The 18,851-nt window shown below is 39.5% G+C and overlaps 1 protein-coding gene across 17 annotated transcripts in view; it reads right to left on the bottom strand.

Moving 5' to 3' along the window:
* The window catches only part of Dock10 (dedicator of cytokinesis 10), a 249,841-nt gene that overhangs the window by 75,217 nt on the left and 155,773 nt on the right, over positions 1-18,851 (bottom strand). For all 17 annotated transcript variants that reach the window (XM_076549961.1, XM_076549964.1, XM_076549958.1 and 14 more), the window contains exons 12-19: positions 15,165-15,389; positions 14,851-14,973; positions 13,289-13,371; positions 8,437-8,559; positions 6,390-6,469; positions 4,180-4,367; positions 3,585-3,650; positions 1,816-1,908 (exon numbers count right to left, since the gene is read on the bottom strand). In XM_076549961.1, the coding sequence (XP_076406076.1) occupies positions 1,816-1,908; positions 3,585-3,650; positions 4,180-4,367; positions 6,390-6,469; positions 8,437-8,559; positions 13,289-13,371; positions 14,851-14,973; positions 15,165-15,389 (981 nt within the window). The remainder of the gene's footprint in view (positions 1-1,815; positions 1,909-3,584; positions 3,651-4,179; positions 4,368-6,389; positions 6,470-8,436; positions 8,560-13,288; positions 13,372-14,850; positions 14,974-15,164; positions 15,390-18,851) is intronic.

Below are 18,851 nucleotides of genomic sequence, written 5' to 3'. Positions count from 1 at the left end.
CATAGGTTTTATGAGATTCCAGGAAATATGAGAAAATGAAAAAGATTAAAAGCCAGACTTAACAGCACTGAGACTCTGAGAACATTAATTTATGAAATTCTTACATCTACAGAAAATGCATCTTTCACACCTGTTTTGTCAAAAAGTCAATCAATATGGTAAATATTCTGTAATATGATAATAACTCTTTCCCTTAGCTTTTTGTTTTCTTTTTTTAAATCTTCTTATCTGGATTGATGGAGGAAAATAAGAGAATTAAGTAGATAAGGAAGTAGGAGGTTAGATGGGGGATTTTGTTAATTAGTTTGAAAATGACAAATGTGTAACCTGGGGTGTCAGACAGAGAATGGCTCCCAAAGGTGACTCTGTGTTCTAAAACCCAGACCCCATGAATATATGACTGTGCGAGACAAAAGGGACTTCAAAGATGTGATTAAGGTGAGGACCTTGGGGTTATATCAGGTATTACAAGTGGGTACAATGTGGTCACTATGAGCCTTTCCTTCCTTTCTTCATCCCTCCATTCCTCCTTCCCTTTCTTCTCCTTCCTTTTAAAAAAGGATCCCGTGTACCTCATGCTGCCCTCAAACTGTCTAGATTGCAAAGGATTATCTTAAATTTATGATCCTCCTACCTCTGCTTCCCAAGGGCTGTGATCATCACACCCAGTTGTATGGGGTGCTAGGAACAGGACCCAGGACTTAATGTATGCTGGGTGAACACTTCATCAGCTGAGCTACATTTCCAGTCCCACCATAGTTCTTATAAAAGGTAGGCAGGAGAGGAGTCACAATCCAAGGTACGAGGTGGTGTTTAGAGGCTGCAAGAGGTAAGGAAACAGATCTTCCTTTGGAAATTTCTGGAGACATACTGGCCTCACTGACACGGTTATTTCAGCCACATGACAGCCAGTTCAGACCCCTGACCACCAGAGCTGTAAATGATGTGTATTGTTTTGAGCAACTGAAGGGTGCGAATTTGTTATAGCATCAATAGAGTAACTCATATAAAATCCTAGCTGGTTTTCATAGTTTAGAGCTTTGTCTTATGGTTAGAAGCTGGGTTTAATCACTGAAACTTGTCTCAGGCTGTTTATAAAAGAGCTAATATGTGAGCAGCACTTTACCACGAGCCTAGTGGTATTTCTTATGAGTTATAGGAAGCGGGGAAACTTCTATCTAGAGTAATATGGCCTGGTTTGAATGCTGACTGTCACTTAGTAGTTATATGACCCTGACAAAGTTGCTTGAGCCAGTGCCCTAGTCTATATAACAGGAGGTGGTAACAGTGCCGGATTTTCCAAGCTTTGGAGAAGTTAAGTGAGATGATGTCTATATGCTTGGTGCACAGTAAGAGTGTTGAATTTTCCAGAGCAAGTCACACTTCTAACCATGAGATGAGGGGATGGAGCCCAATGAAGTTCATGCAGGTAATAGCAATAGTGTTGATTCATAACATCTGGTCTTCCTGCTATAAAATGATATGATATGCTGCCACTGATTGGTAAAGTTATCTAATATAATCTTTATTAAAATCACCCATAAAATAAATGAGGAAAAACAGTCTCATTGGAAAAGAATGATAAAACAGAACCATCTTTTTTTTTTTTTTTTGAAGGTCAGTCTTGTGCTCAGCTGCAGGAATTTGCAACATACACCAGGATTATCATCAGCCAGCGTCACATCAGTCAGTGTCACTTTAGAGTCTTGGGGTGGGTACACTACTGTCCTCAATCTGAGATGTGGTCTAGACAAGGTTTCTCTGACTTACTCACCCATGAGTTACAGGTAGAGGCTGTGGAGGCCTGGTCCTTACCTCATCAGAGAAATCTGGATTTTGAGAATGGTGCAGAACAGCTGTGTAGGCAGCTGAAGTGAAGAGCGGCCCTCCAGGTTTTCCATAAATACACTGTTTAGAAAGTTATGAGGGAAACAATTGTGAGTGCCTGAGAATATTCTCAAGTGAGAAAAAGTCAATTCTTCAGTTTCCAATTCCAGTACCAATACCAGCACACTTTGTGATGGACATCCCAGGATGACATCTAGTTAACTTTGAACTTCGTTGATATAATGTTCTGTGTGTACTATGCAACGGGACATCAAAGGGCATCTAAAAGTCTTTATTCATCTTGTAGGTATGGCACGAGGGTTGAAGACTGAACCAACTCACTAGATGACTTTTGATCGCCATGAATATGAGTTAATGGTTCAAGACAGATCCCTAAAGGATGCCTTCCTGAGAGAGTTAAGGTCCTCAGGCTTGGCTGGACCCCAGTTCCATGCAAACCAATTCCGACTCATGACAGTGGAGGTAGCAGGACAGACCCAGCTTTTGATGTTGTATCCTAACCTCTAATTGGGTCAGAGGACTGGAATAGGCTTTCGTGAATCACACAGGTGAAGGGCACATATGCCTGGAGCTCTGGACCTCTCTTCTAGTCTTAGGTCTGGTCATGCTACGTCTCTGTATGACGTCAATAATGCAATGACAGGGAGCCTACAAACCTGCTGCTGCCCTTCTTTCCTAGTTCATCCCCATTACAAGCACTGCTTTGGCAGACCCGTTGGGTTTCTTACCTAGTCATTGCATTGCTTAACAATGATATCTCCTGCTAATTTTCCTTTCCTGATACTAATGCTGTGAAAAGCTCGGTCTGTATGGATGCTCACAGTGGCTCAAGATTATCTTGAAGAATGCCTCTCTACCCTACATGAGTTAGCTCATTCTTAAGTTCATCCCCACTCTTTGAAATAAGACTAAAAATTTCCTGCTATCATAAATCAGAGTACAGTTGATACTTGATGGTATCATGAGAAACAGCCTGGGGCAATGGTAGGATTAGTTAGACATTATCTTGGTTCTTAACTACCTCTTCACTCTGATTCACTGCAACCTAGAAGATTTGACCATAGGCTTAGTAAAAATAGCTTTCCTCTTTATTTTTATAGGCTTTTTTTGTTATTTGATAACCTTAAAAATAGTGCATATCATATATGAACTCTAGAAAAGGCAATCCAGTTTTATAGGTCAAAATAATGATACTATTAACTCATGTGATCAACAATGTGGGCTGTCTTTTTAGAGTCATTTTCTAGTCCCTAGGGCAGTTGGCTCCATAAATGTGAGCTCTATGGAGGTACCTTGCATTAACCAACTATCCTGTTCATAAATACGAGCTCTCTAGGGACATCCTGCATTAACCAATAGGCCTGTGTATAGTAGCCTCTCTATGGGGACAGCATGAAGGCAGGCTGGATGTACTGCTACAAATCACGCATGATGAGTCAAGAGGTGGACTTAATTTGTGCACAGGGCAGATTCTTCACAGGGTACTACTGTATTTATTTCACACTATAATGAGTTCCCTTTTTCCAAATCCTGAAGTGAAGAGCTGTGGGAGACTAGCATTTCTGATAGATGGGGTTAGTGATGGCGGTTAAGTCATATACATTTTCAGGAAATCTAAAACAAATGCCTGAAATTGCTCCTCATTTAACCATACTCATATAAAAATTCCCCAGTGATACAAAGGACCGAGGTGCCTGCCTTCCCTCTCATGCGTGTCCCCAAGTGACTCGACTCACCTTCACGGCCTTGGAACCATCTTCATCAGAATTTTTGAATTCAATGCACACAGTTATATTTCGTGCCTGAAATTATAGTGTGGGGGAAAATGGATATGATAATTTCCTCTTAAATTAACATCCCAAACAATGTAAGGGCCTAAAATAAGTAGCTTCTAATTAAATATGAAAAAAAATGTAGAATAACCACCATTGTCTTGGTCCTCAGAAGCTGCAGGATTTGGAGAGATTTTAAAGGAAACAACAGCAAAAAAAGCTCACAGTATAGAACTAAGCATGCTCTTTTCAGAGCATTATAAGAACCAAAAAACTGATCTAGATTAAATTTATGTCAGGCTGATTTTAGAAAAGATTATTAATATATTACACAACCATGCATCTTCAAGCAATTCAGAGATTAACAACTATAAGATAACTCTTCTGCAACACTTCAAGGTCCTGAAAATGCATTCATCTTTAAATAATCCTAAAGTAAATTCTAGGATGTACCCACCCTTGGCTAAGCATTTCCTCTAAGTCTTGGCTCATAGTTATTTCAAGTTGCCCTTTCAAGAACCATCTTGTGTGATCTATATACAGTGAACTGAGAAGTTACCTTGTTGAAGCATTTCTGGCTATCGTACTTGAGATGTTTGGGGTAGACATAAATTTGATTTTTGTACACTCTGTATGGTCGGCAATGCTTTGTTGAGTCATAAATCAATTCTTCCACCTCCACTGTAGGTTCTGACTGAGCCATCACGTTGAAAGGCTTGACAGGGATAAAGGACGATGTTACACAGTCTTAAAAAATCAGAAAATAAGAGTTTGTCATTTCATATGGGTCTTCTACAGTGAACAACACTTAACATATCTTAACACGAATCTATTTAAAATGGAAATTTGCTATTGTGTAGCAAGAGCATGAAAATGTGAGAAGGGGGCATTGGGCATGAGAAAGTTATATATTTAGTATTAAAAGTCATGGCTAAGAACCATGGCAAATCTTTGAGATGGATATATATATATATATATATATATATATATATATATATATATATATATATATATATTTTGGTTTTTCGAGACAGGGTTTCTCTGTGTAGCTTTGTGCCTTTCCTGGAACTCACTTAGTAGCCCAGGCTGGCCTCGAACTCACAGAGATCCGCCTACCTCTGCCTCCCGAGTGCTGGGATTAAAGGCGTGCGCCACCACCGCCCGGCGGATTTATATATTTTTAAAAAAAGATTATTTATTATGTATACAACATTCTGCCTCTACGTATGCCTGCACACCAGAAGAGGGCACCAGATCTCATTACAGATGGTTGTGAGCCACCACATGGTTGCTGGGAATTGAACTCAGGACCTCTGGAAGAGCAGCCAGTTCTCTTAACTTCTGAGCCACCTCTCCAGACCCTGAATTTATAATTTTCATAATGTTTTCTATATATAGACTATTCTAGGTAGATTTTTATAAGATAAGGTGTAACCCACTGACAGTCACTTGCTATTACAAATAAAATACATGTATTATTGCATAGCAGAATGAAGTTATTCAGTGGGTCTATTAGTGATAGTGACAGATGAATTAGTAGTAATTCTTCATCTATGGAATGATTTTTATGGCAAGTGCCTAAAGCCCTCTGTATACTGTTTGTTGCTTTTCTTTCTCTTACATTTTTACCACCTTTAAAAAATCTAACTTTGCAGTTAGCCTAAGGAAAAAATAGCCCGAGAAAACATAAGAAAAGATGGTTAAGAATGTATATGTCAAAACTTCTGTCATTACACTGTTTGAAGAGGGGAGCTTTCATGTTGAAAGGGAAAAAGCCCCGCTGATTTTGTTTCTACAAAGGACCTTCCTGGACTCAGATAAAACAAAGCGATGGGCTATACATACTCGGGAATCCGATGACAGTTCTAATATTTCATCAGGTATTGATTATAATATTTTCATTATGTTCTCAAATTTCTCTATTACTCTACCCTTCTTTCAAGGAGAGTATTTAGCTTTCTATTCTGTTGTCCTTTCTGTAGGTAATAAAGCCTTATTCCCTAAATCAAGTAGAGAAAATGGCTAAATTTCTCCTCTGCTGTTTCCCATCATTCAATGTGAAAATGATTTTGAGTCAGAACTCAAGTTAGAATTCTCGTTATAGTTTATATTAAAATGATTTGTGGAAACTTATCAGGATAGACGGCCATCCTAATATTCCCTGTCTGTAGTCTCTACCCAGTTGTTTATTATACAAAAACTTGATTCTGTATTCTGAAATGTTCATTTTTAGGTCAGTAAAAGCAGGAGTTTTACCATGTTCCAAATAAGATAGACAGTCTATATAATGACATTTTAGTCGCTTAGGTGGCTGTGGCCAGTGCTCAAAGCAATTTGTTGTCAGTGAGGTATGGCAGAACCAGTCTATACTTGAGTCAGGGAAACTAGATAGAATCTGAATTCTTTCACTATTGGTTATTTATTTACTTGAGTCTGACTTTCCTCATAACACCCCGGGGTTTAAAGGATTATGTGAATAACTTAATATCTTGCTGGATATTATACCCATATTTGGATAATAGATGAAGGTTAAGCTATCCAGGATACTGTTTTCGTTATGACTTCATTGTCTGTCTCAACAGACAAGTAAGTCCCATATTCCTATAGTATAATGAATTCCTTTCCATTTTGGAAGACTAAATCCCCAAACAACCCAAATCTTGGGATCAACCAGTTAACTGAAGAACCAACCAAACATCCAAACAATCTCCCACAAGATACTCAGAAGTCTCTAAATGAACTGTGACATCAGTGACATCGGCATCATACTTGGCTGCTCCAAGGGAATGTTGTCCACAACAATGTCCAGGCTTCCAGGGATGGTCTGCATTTTGCCTGTCCGGTCAGCTCTGTGAAAGGACATCACACACACACACACACACACACACACACACACACACACACACACACACACACACACACACTGTATTATTTTGATTTTCAAAGAAAGCCCCATCTTGTACTATAATTCTGAGCTTTGAGAAGTGTAAAGAATAGACAGCAAAAAGTGGTGTATTGATTGTTTTTACTTGGTTAGTTTAATTCCTATAAAATATGTTACTATAAATGAAAACAAAAATTATGAAGGAGTCAAGTTACATATATCCCGAAAAATACCTTAAATTTATTCTCTCTGACTTCACTTATACATGCAGCCAGATGAATATAAATTATATGGTCTTGTCAATAAGACTCATTTGAAATTGCTTAAGCATTTGACTGTCAAAGTGAGTTTTAAGAATTTTTGAGAACAAAAGTTTTTGCTATAATTGCTAAGAGTTTGAATTTTTTTCCTTCTTTAATAACAAAGAACTGACTACCTCTACATGCTCTTCTCACTCTCCTATTATTATGCACATTCAGTCTTTGACTCTGGAGTTCTGTTTCCTTCCCTGCTTCCAGCTGGTGGCATTCTTTGAAGGTTGAAGGACCTTTAGGAGGTAGAGTCTTGCTGGAGGAAGTCGGTCACTGGGGCTGGCATTAGAGTTTTACAGCTCAGCTCCATTCCCTATTCACTCTCCACTTCCTGACTGCAGATGCAATGTCACCAGCCGACTGTGTTCCTGTCACTACGTCTTCGGCGCCACAAAGCACCATATCCTCTGAGAGCATAAGCCAAAGTGAACCCTCTTCTCTTAAGTTGCTCTTACCAGGAAGCAGTTGGAAAAATAACTCATACACACCCCATAAAATTATTGGATCCCCAAGGTTGTTTACCTCTGTTCCCAGCTCTGTGTTCAGTGAACCACATTGGTGGCTTGAAGTCAGCAATGACAAATTAATTTATGCTATAGAAATTGGTCACCAGGAGAAATCAGTCCTAATTTAATGTCAGTCCTGCACTATGTATTGTAGGTGCCCCTCACATGCCATTTACAGTTTCTCTGTATTCACTGACAACAGGAGGCTTATTGTATCAGTTTATCCCGAAATCTTTGCATGTTCCATTCTGCTCATCATTATAGCTCTTCAAGTCTTAGATTGTCAAGAAGGCAAAAAGAAAAGCCCTTTTTATTTTCTCATGGTGGCTTGAGGGGCTTTGTGAAGACCTGGGTGTAGGATTTGACCAGGATGTTTGATGAGTGAAGGGAAGACAGGTCTCTTACGTTACCAGTACTCTGCCTGGACTACAAAGGATTAAGTTAGGTACAGGGTCTTGCCTAAGAGTCTACTTCTCCTCCTAATCGTATGTTCTAAAACCTTCCATAATGGTGACTATTAGATAGATTTGATAAACTATTCCTTCTATTTAAATAGCTGCAAATAATTCACTGATGCTGCAGAAGATATTGGCCATGCTTGTTTAAACATATCTTCATATTTTTGAGGGATATGTAAAATTAGTTGATAAGAGACTGTTGATTCTTGGACATGAGAAACAGAACCATTATTCAAGGCTAAGGAGTACAAGAACACTTTGTGTATTAGAGGCTAATTGTGTAAGATAAATAATATAGTAAGGTCATCTACATATCTCACAAAGAGGCTCCTGTGGGGAAGAAATGGATTCTCCAGTCCCAACTGTCCTCTGCCAGCCAATATCATGTGTGGAAGAAACAAAATGACACTAAAGAATCAGGAGTACCATAAACAATGCTGTTCCAGATACTGAATTTTGGGGGTGGGTTGTCACACAGCTATAGATGAATGATATAGCCCAACATGTGAGAAATCTTCAGTACGATTCTGGCAAACTGACTCTAGACAGCCATCTGTTTCTGGAGGTGTCTGGACAGTTGGGCCTCAGAGCCTCAGGTGTTATGGAGAGAGAAAAACAATGTGTTGATTACATAAAGGGGCATCCAGAATATCCTACCGTCTGTAGTCTGATACCAGTTTAAGCAGGTCCTCAGCTGAAATCTTGCTACTTTCTTGTCTATACAATGGAGAAAATCTTGAGTCTCTGTCCACGTTTCCCTGGTTGTCCTTAAATACAGATCTGCAGGAAAATAATGTTTATGTTGTTACTATTTAAGAACTTGTGTTTTTAAGGAGGATAATTAATGATCATTTTAGTTTATAATAGAAAGTACCCAAGGGACTTATCAAAATAAAAAGACACCAATTCTTAGACAGCATTTTTTTCCTTATAAACACCACATTTGTGTCATATTCCTCATTTTCAACTGTATATTCTCAAGTAGGAGCAGTTCCCATTACAACTGTTTTTATGATGTCTGACATTTATTACCATATCAAAATCTTGGAGTATCAGGAAAAGCGGGAATATATTAATTTTTTCATGTGTGTTTGTGCCGTGCACGCAGCAAGGCTTCATCCATCTTGTTGCGTGAAGAAAACCTCTCACTGGCCTGAAACTCACTGAAGAGGCTAGGCTGGCGGGTCAGTAAGCTCTGGACATCCTCCTGCATTTGCTTCCTCTGTGGTATGTCTATACCATGCACCATCATGTCCAGTTTTTTCCCCTAGGTTCTGTGGCTCGAACTCAGGTTCCCGTGTTTGCAAAGCAAGCATTCCACCGACTGAGCTATCTTCTAAGCTCCTCCTTTAACTGTTTCCCCAAGGCACCCTAACCTGGGCAAGAAGGGGCCACTGCACTTTGGGTGGTGTCATCAGGATTTATGAATGTGCAGTAAGGATCATGTTGTGATTACGACTGCGGAAAGAAAGCATGATTCTTAAAATGTCTTTGTGGAGGTCAAGGAGGCCATGTTCTAACTTTTAGGACAGGAGTCAAGATAAGACGCAGGAAATGTGAGTCAGAGTTTTGCATTAAATAAGGGTAACGTTATGTTGTTTCCTTTCCTTGATCCATTTTGTGGGAACTATAACGCCTTACTTAGAACACACAATTGCTGTTGTCTAAGTGACGGAGTGAGGTCTGGCAATATTTGCTTCACGTGCACTTTGCTGACGTCAGCCCCACCCCCACACTTATTATGCACCGAAGAAGAATTCAGCCCACATGTAATTGCTTTTTCTTCAACATCAGAGAAATGTTGAATTTTTCTTTCTTCTAGTTTAAGAGCCTTAACTAGAATATTTTATCATCTAAATGAATCAAATATTTTAATAAAGTAGCTGAAATGGCTTTGAAAATGATATCAGCCATCGACGTTTAGTGTAAAGGAACATGGGGAAAAATGGAACATGGGGGCTAGAAATGTATTGAAATGATATTTTTAGACCCTTTGAAATCGTCTCCTTACAGTTTTGTTGCAATTCTTGTTAAGTAGTAACTGAGGGGGAAAAAAATCTCTCCTTGATGAAATTTTAATGAAATAACATCAGGAAAGCATAATCAAAACATCTCACTTGAAGACTGGAGAGAGAACGCAGCAGGTAAAGACCCTTTCAGCCAAGCCTGCCTGCCAGCTCAGCTTCTAAGGCCCCTATGGTGGAAGGAGAAAGCCTGTGTCTGCACATTGTCTTCTGAACTCCACATGAGAGCTGTGGCAAGCTGCAGATGCCCTCCCCGGCCTCCACCCGACAAAGTAAATACATAAAAATGTGCCAAGAATTTCAAAGCATTTAACTTAAAAATGACTTTTGCATAAATAATTAATCTATGTGAGCTGTGAACTCCATGTTGCTCATATCCACAGCTGTCTTGTGGAAATCCATCACTGGGAATGGCTACTCATGAAGTATACTGCAGCCTGAGATCTTTATTTTTGATCCTTCTACCCCACACTCTCTCAAGTGCTAAGATCAGAGGCATATAGCATCATGTGGGATTTAGGCATTTCTCTGCATGTGTGGATACAACAGATTAAAGTGGTTGTGAGGGCCCAGCATGGGCACATGACTATAATCTCAGCACTGAGGTAGTAAAGACAAAAGGAGGACTGGGTGTTCAAAGCCATGATGAGCTACACAGACAACCCTCTCTCCAAACAAACAAACAAACAAACAAACAAACAAAAAACAAAAAGCAAAAAACTAAAACTCTCCAAGGTCTGAGGATGTAGTTCAGTGGTAGAACATTTGCCTAGAAGTCACCAAGCAGAAAAAAAAAGTTAATTTGGTTGATTGGCAATTTCAATGGTATAAAAATGAATGATCCAATAATAATAGAACTATAAAAAGACAGAGAGAAGGACCTGGTGAGGGTGTACTAGGGGCTTTGCCACTGGAAGATGCATGCAGAGGTGGACCACCACTTGTTGGGATGGCAGCATGAGAATCTGAGATACTGCTGCATTGTGCATCCTTAGAGGTACAGATATGAGAATGAAGATTTGTTTTAGTCCTGCCTGATGAATTTTAAAGAAAATTGAGCACCGTCTGTTAGTCATTTGTAAGTTAAAATGAGACAGTGTACAAGAATCTGTGAGGTAATCCTGGCGTGGGCTTGGGCCCCTATGATCCTAGAGGTGGCATGCATGGGAGAAGTTTAATTACAATAGGGCATATTTGTAAATTCAACTTCTTTTAGAATTGTTAATTATGAGATATCCCACATAGCTCTGTGTGTCTGTGTGTGTGTGTGTGTGTGTGTGTGTGTGTGTGTGTGTGCATGTTCTACACCTATTCAAAAGATAATATTTTTTTTTGCTAAAATGTAGCAGTGCAGCTAGTGTCAAAGCGGAGAACATACCAGATACATTTCAAATTAGATGTTCACAGCAACGAGATCTGTGTGTACTGCAGCAGCTGGGTAAAAATCTGGTTCCAAGCAACTGTTCATGCTACTATTTTAACCACAGTTGCTCTCAAATGTTTTAGGGTACACTCAACAGCTATACTGTGAACCAAACTGCCAGATAGAAAATAAAGTATGAAGGGAAAGCCAATGGGGAACTAGCAGTACCAACAATGTACTACCTGTGCCATGGAGCTGGTCTGTTCCAGAATGATGTGAGTGCCAGCTCACCTTATGAGGGTCCTGCCGACTCTTAGCTTATGTGGTGTTTTCACTGGAAGGTGGGGAAGCGATCGCCTCTTTGGGTAGCTTGTGTGCTTACGGAAGCTAGATAATCCAAATGACCCAACATTCCACAATCTCTGCACGTTCAATCATTTTTTCTCATTTGTCAGAGAAGCTCACGCAAACTGAAATCATTGGTGGTGCATACAGCTTACTAACCGACAGTTGAACCACTGGCTGAGCCCTAACACAGCAAGCTTGTGGCTTCGCTAGCTTTCCTTTCCTAGAAATAAATACTTCAAGAGTCGATAACACATTCAGACTCCATGGAAGTTTCATCTGTCTTCCTTACAGTTGGCTGACAATTTTAGAGTGAGGGTGTTACTTCTAAGTGCCATTCTGCCAATGATTGACACATTATTTACTTCTGTCCTCCACACTATTTGTCACTGACGAAAATTTACAAGAAATGGGGAGTTGCGGAGCATGAATATGAACTCCATGACGACTTTCAATAATAATAATAATGACAATGTATATACCATGTTTTTCATGTTTACCATTAGTTATCTCTGTAAGGAAAGGCAGGAAGAAAGAGATAAAATAATATTCATAATGTCTTTTATGCCAAATCTGGGTACATGTGAAGTTACACGAGGCAGGAATTTTCAGCTCCATTCTACAGATGAGACTCTGGACCCATTGCGCAATCAATGATTCAATAAGTGGTGACCTGAACTTGTCAGCTTTGCTGTGTCTACCAGGCTTGGCAGTCTGGCTCTCCCACACTTGCTGTCTGAATATAAGTCAGTCCTTGCAGCCTGCAGGAATCTGTCATGGCTTACTGGGGCTGGAATCCTTCTGCCCTTCTATCTTCTGGTCTCCAGTCTTAAATAACGGCCATAACATTCTGACACACATTGGTGGGTTTTCTCTGAACGTGTGCCTCAATGGAAGCTGTGTGAACTGAAAAATGCCCAACAGGTCAACCCTTCCTTCTGGACTTTGCATTTTGAGTTGAAGGGACTACCTTTGGGATAATGCCACCAACATTAATTAAATGAGTGTTCTGTTCTAGGCCTGTAGTTAATCCCTTTTAGTTAAGTTGTTTCATTGCTGATCTTGAGTTGTTTTATGAGTCTATGCCAGGGTTTTCCCCATTTAAGGAATTCTTATAGCAATGCAGGTGTAATGAGTTTGAGAAGGACACTAGAGTTGATGTATCAGTAGATCTGAAAAGCAAATTCTATTTTCCACAGAGGTTCCATTTTTTGGATGGATGGTCTACTATTTGTCCCCCAAAACCCAGCTTTTCTATCAGAGTCAACTGGGGATATGATTGACTGTGCTAATTTATACCAAAATCAAAGGCAGCTTAAGTGATCAACTTGATGGTCTCATTTGTACATTCACATACAGAGCAGAGCTCTATGAATAAATGAAGGTATGCAGGTGCACAGGAAAGTATGCACCATCCCTCCTTATCTTATGTCCATCTGGCTCTCAGGACTGAACAAGCATTGTGTTCATTAAATCAGTTACGTATAAACAAGTTATGATTTCGATTTGGTACTGACTGAGACCTCCCAGTATATCTGGCCATGCCCCCACTGTATACAAGTCAGGGGCCTTCAGATAAGCTGTCTTGCTGAACTAATTTGTGAAGTATATATCTCTGCAGAGCTCATGATGTCTACAAAGATGACACCATGTTAACATTTCTTTAGGCGTGGCTCCATTAAAAATAATAGACAACCATAAAGGCATTCAAAGCCATAGCTACCAATGCAGATTGTAAGCGCTTCTCTGTTCTGTGAGTTGCAAAGTAGGATCTTACCTCACGGCCCAAGCAAATGGCATCCGATATTTCCCCAATTTGCTGCAGAACTGCCTATTGGATTTGAGTATTTTTTGTGCAAACTGAGGAAAAAATAAATAAAATGTTATTTAGGGACAGCCAATTACAAACTGTGCATGTGGAATAATAATGCTTATTTTTCCATTTTATTATCTACTAAAATTCTATACAGTTTCATCTTACTGGCACATAGATTACATATGGTACCCTCTGTGTTCAAGTTATTGTAGAATTCTAGGCTTTCTTTTAAATTTGAAAATTCTAAGTGTGGAAAATCCCCTAGTCTTGAAACATCAACTATTATTTACTTGTCCTACCTCTCTTCCTGCCTACCTTCCAGCTAGGAGAAGTTAAAATCATGAATGGAAAGTTATCGAATTTACATTCACAATTGATCACATTTTTTACTCAACCAGAGGCCTTTTCTCTGAAGAGCTGCATGGACCCTGCATTCCCTGTCACACTTCCTCAGATCTATTGCTATAAGTGGGGAGGTAGCTGTAGTAAGTACAAGAGACATTTTCATTTTCAGTGCTGGAGCAAAACCAGGGCTTCACACATTCTCGGCCAAGTGTGACTGAGTGTCAATAAAATTTTCTTTACAAAAGCTGGTAACAGGCTGGATGTGATCTGAACAGATAGTTTCCTGAACCATGATATGAGAAACACATGAACACGTTAAACGACAGTCTAAATTGTCTCACATGCTCAGATTCATTGGCTTTGAGTTATTTCCTTGATACCATTCCTTTGTATGGAAAATATATACTTTAAATATTTATCTTCTAGTAAATGGAGGTAGTCCATAATTTGATTATTTGAAATAACAAGGCGATAGAAAGAAGAAAGCAGAAAAACATCACTGCTCTTATCATTCAGCCCACTCACACTCTTCCTCATCTCTATCTCCCTGCACTTCACTGTTATTATATTTAATGTACAATCATTTGTCTCTGCTATCGAGTCCATCATCAGCTTGCTGATATTTTAGCAAATTGCCTTTACTTGATCCTGACTCCTAACTTTGCTATTGTAAATACCTCCATCTTTGGGTATTTTGGGGGCTAAAATGATATATACAAATTTCAACTCATTTCTGCTAATACAGTGGTTCTCAACCTGTGGGGCATGACCCCTCAAGGGGGTAGGGTGGGGCTGAATGACCCTTGCACAGGTGTCACCTAAGACCATGGGAAAACACAGATATTTACATTATGATTCATAACAGAAGCAAAATCAAAGTTATAAAATAGCAACAAAAATAATTTTATTGGTAGGGGTCACCACAACCTGAAGAACCGGGTTGCAGCATTAGGAAGGTTGAGAACCACCTTACTAACAGATTCATAGACATCAGAGACTGTTGAGTCAAAAGGACATAAACCCAAAATGTGTAATTAAAAGCATTTTTGATAGATATTAATTATACTGCTAGGTGAATATTGAAAGTCATATATTTGTCAGCTTTTATAATCCAGGAAGGCAGCATGACTTTATTTCTTCAAAGTGACTGAAATTATTTATAAGAAAACAATCTTTACCTTGTTGGAATCTGGGTTCTTAATATAAGGTTCTGCACCACTCCCAATGTTTCCCATTAAGACTTTTTCGACTTTGGCCACCAAAACAATTTCAGAGTGTGGATCACTCACAGAGAATATAGCCTATGTCCAAAGAAAGCAGTAAATAACTACCATAGAAGCCACCCTGAAGACGTTCACAAAATGTCATTTAAAAAAGACATCTATAGGGAATTTTTTTTTTTTTTAAATTGCCCATCCCATATGACCCATTGTTAAGGAACAATCTAAGGGGCAAGGCTTTTCGGTCCCATTACAAGTAAACAAAGTGCAACCTGCTTTGGGAATTTTAACCACTCCTCTGGAATGCCCTTTATGTGAGGTTCTTCTGATTGTCTCGGTGTGCCCCCAGTGTCCATGTTGCCGTTTTCCAAGGCCGGTGGCGTCGCGGAGAGCATCTGCCGGACAGCAGGGTGATTCAGATCCACGTGGAAGTCGGCGGAGATCTTCCGGCTATCTCTGAGGTCATAAAGCGCCACACTCACAAAAAAAGGCTCAATCTGTTGGGGAAAAGAAAACCCAGGTGGCTCTGACATACCGCAGTCTCCCGTCCACTACCCTGTGCACCACTGCATCTCGACACATTGGGTGAAAGACACGCAGAAAGCGAGTTCTCTTGGACCCAGTGAGAAGTACCCAGAATCCCTCCCTGCAGCAGAGGCCTCCAAGCCCAGGGCGGCCTCTCGTTTGTTTTTTGATCCTGGATTTCCATCCAAGTATGCTTTTCCGAATGTTTTGCCACCAGCAAATTAGGCTTTAACAGCCTTCAAGTTGTTTTCCCCATGCTCTAAGAAAATACCCCTTAACCTCAGTTTCCCCAGATCTTTGGAAAACTAAAATGGGAGCCTAGAAATGTCTGGAGTGTACTGAGAAATACTTCACTAGTCTAACTGCTTTTCAGGTTTCTTTTCTTTTCTTTTTCTTTTGTAACACGGTCTCTCTGTGTAGCCCTGACTGTCCTGGGATTTGCGCTCTATACCAGGTTGGCTTTGAACTCAGGGATCCATTTGCATCTGCCTTCCAAGATCTGGAATTAAAAGCACGTGCCACCACCACCTAGCTAAATGTGTAGCCCAGGCTGGCCTTGAACAACTGGTGATCTCTCTGCCTCCGTCTCCTTCAGCAAATCCTACTGGTGTGTGCCACCACAACCGGTGCTTTTCAGATTTTTTTTTAAAATCACAGCTTGAAACGATCATAATAATATTTATTTTACATTGGTGTTGTGCTTTCTACTATTTTGTGCAGTTTTAATACATTCATGAATATGATAGTGTGACACAGATGAGCATCGGCCTGTGAAAGGACCCGTTGTCAGAGAAGGTGGGAAGTCTCCTGAAAAGAAGTCAGTATTTAAGATGAAGTTTTAAAAGAGACATCATGTGGTCTCTTCATTGAGTACTAATTTTGAAGTCCACCACACTTCCAGCACCAGGGGCAGCTCTTTCAGTAACGGTGGTGCTAACTAACTTCTGGTCATGTCATCTGCCAGTTTTCTTAACCCTAAGGTTACCGTTGTCCCTTCAACAATATTTGTAGATACATATTCCAAGATGACCCTCTGTCTTGCTGTTCTTCAAGCCCACCTTCCACCAATCTGAACTCTCAGTGAGATCCGTGACTACTGTGCTGGCTCTCAATGGCTGTGCTATTCTGTCCTTCTGTACATGTGTTAATTAGGACTCCAGTAAGATGACACTCTCCTCATTGTCTTTTTTTTTTTTTTTTTTTTTTTTTTTTTTTAGCATAAGCAGACTGGATGGGAGATTATTGAACATGATTTGGTAGGGTACAGGAGAGTACTGTGGAAGCCCTCAGGAATGCAGGGCTAGCCAATAGTCCCGGGGATCACTACTGGGGATGTATTTGATTCCTCAGCCATCGGGAACGAGCCACCTCTCAGCAACCATGTCTTCAAATTCATCTGCATTTATTTGGTGAAGCTCCACTTCTTTGAGATGTGTGGATCTTCTTGTGGCCAGAGAACATAAACTTGGCTCTATGCAGAGCCTCAAGTGCATGTTCCTTATTCTGCAGCTTGGTGCAGATGGACTTGATGACCTGGTGGCCACTGTGAACTCTAGTCACTATGCTCTGGGGCTTCCCAAAGGCACCACACATACTTGTACACACAATACCACACACACACATACATACTCTCTCACACACACATATACACGCTTACTTAAAAGTAATTATCAAGTAGAATTTATATTTCAGTAATTTGATTTAGTTTAGAAAAAGTCTTCATTTGGGGTAGTTGTAGTGTGCTAAGAGTTGAAAATGCAAAAATAATGAAAGATTAATGCAGGTACACAAAACACTTTGAAGGTCGAGAAATAGAAATCACTATTTTTTTCTGAATTGTTGGATTTTAACTTTCATCCCATTTGCTGAATGGAAATAAATTACCTCCATTAATACGACATCAGAAATTACAGGTCTTGTGGCATTCATTTATTTTTCCAATCCACCTTCACAATGAAAATGCCAAATCTTACTTTTCAAATGGCTGGCTTTGCAGGACGTGTTTGTGTAACAAAACATCGTCAGAGCCTGACAAATTAATTTGTAGGCTACTGAGGTTTAGGCTGATGAATTACTTCTGAAAATTCAGGAAGAGGGAAATTCAAATGTAGCTACAATGAAACAGCTTTATTAGTTCAGATTGCTGGCGTCAACTCCCATTTTCAAGGAAATATCTTAGGCGATGAAACCATCAGCTAGAATTTGGTGTTCTATTTGATTGACTGAAAAATTACATACTGTCAAAGTCTGCTTCCTCATTATAAAAAAGTCTTTCATTGAGTCTGTAGACACACTCGTGTATGAAATGCAGCAGTTAGCTCTTCCGGAACATGAAGAACTGCTCTTCAAAACATGCTCATCAAAGTTAAGAATGATGAAGCTGAAGAGTGCCATTAGGGGAAGAGTGCTACAATTTCATTCAATGATAAACTATCACCAAAGTGAGGCTGTTTATTGATTTTGATATGATTACTAACGAGTGCAATGAAATTATTTTTTAAAAGTAATTTCCTAGTTCATTTTTTTTAAACACTTGTATCTACTGTAAAATTACTTAGAAACAATTCAGAACCTCAAAACCAACTTAACTCCTTGGCCTGAGAGACAGGAAGGACATGGAAAAACCACTCTCAGGGAGGACTCATTGTTTAAGAGCACTGGCTGCCCTTGCGGATGAGTCAAGGTATACTTACACACATGCATACAAAACACCAATGCACATGAAGTGTAAGGGAATAAAATCAAATAAAAATAAAAATGTTTCTAAAGGACACTGTTGAGATTTAAACAAATAGAGCCATGTCGCTTTTGAACACGATCTACATGGAAGGAGTCACATGCCTTTGGCACTGGAAAGAAAAGCCCATTGTCTCTGGGCGCTTGTTTTCAGGTTCACCATAGGAATGAAGTTACTGATGTGTCTCTGCTATTTTCAGTCATAGAGGGCTGTGCCCTTTAACCAAGTATGAAGCTTTCAGGAGACACACATATTGAGTCGTGGGAGATGATAGAGATATCTGCCTAGCCAGCCAGATCATCCCAATCAATGCTGGTGATCAATGGGTGGGGAGGGGGATGACAATAATGATAGATATTATCACACAGCCTCATCACTCTCACATCCAAGAATAAACCCATTTTCTTTGACTTTTGGTTTCCAAAATGGATTTTTAAATTGCACTTAAGAATGTATTGGATGAAAAACATAGGTTTAAAATATTTATATTTTTAGTATAGGTCAATGTATGAAATGATAAAGCCCATTTATTTTTATGTAGTGTGCTGACTAAGTGGCTTTACAATTTGGATCAAGTTTTCTTAAATTTCCAAATGGTTTAAAAAACAAAGTTTTTAGGCATTTTTTTTTTTGTTTTATGTTAGACATGAAAGCATGGTCTAATCCTTTCTAGTATCTTTTTCTACAAGGAAAGTGC

This window comes from Peromyscus maniculatus, chromosome 13, assembly GCF_049852395.1.
Source record: "Peromyscus maniculatus bairdii isolate BWxNUB_F1_BW_parent chromosome 13, HU_Pman_BW_mat_3.1, whole genome shotgun sequence".
Classification (NCBI taxonomy): Eukaryota; Metazoa; Chordata; class Mammalia; order Rodentia; family Cricetidae; genus Peromyscus; species Peromyscus maniculatus.
This window is presented reverse-complemented; position numbering and strand designations above follow the sequence as displayed.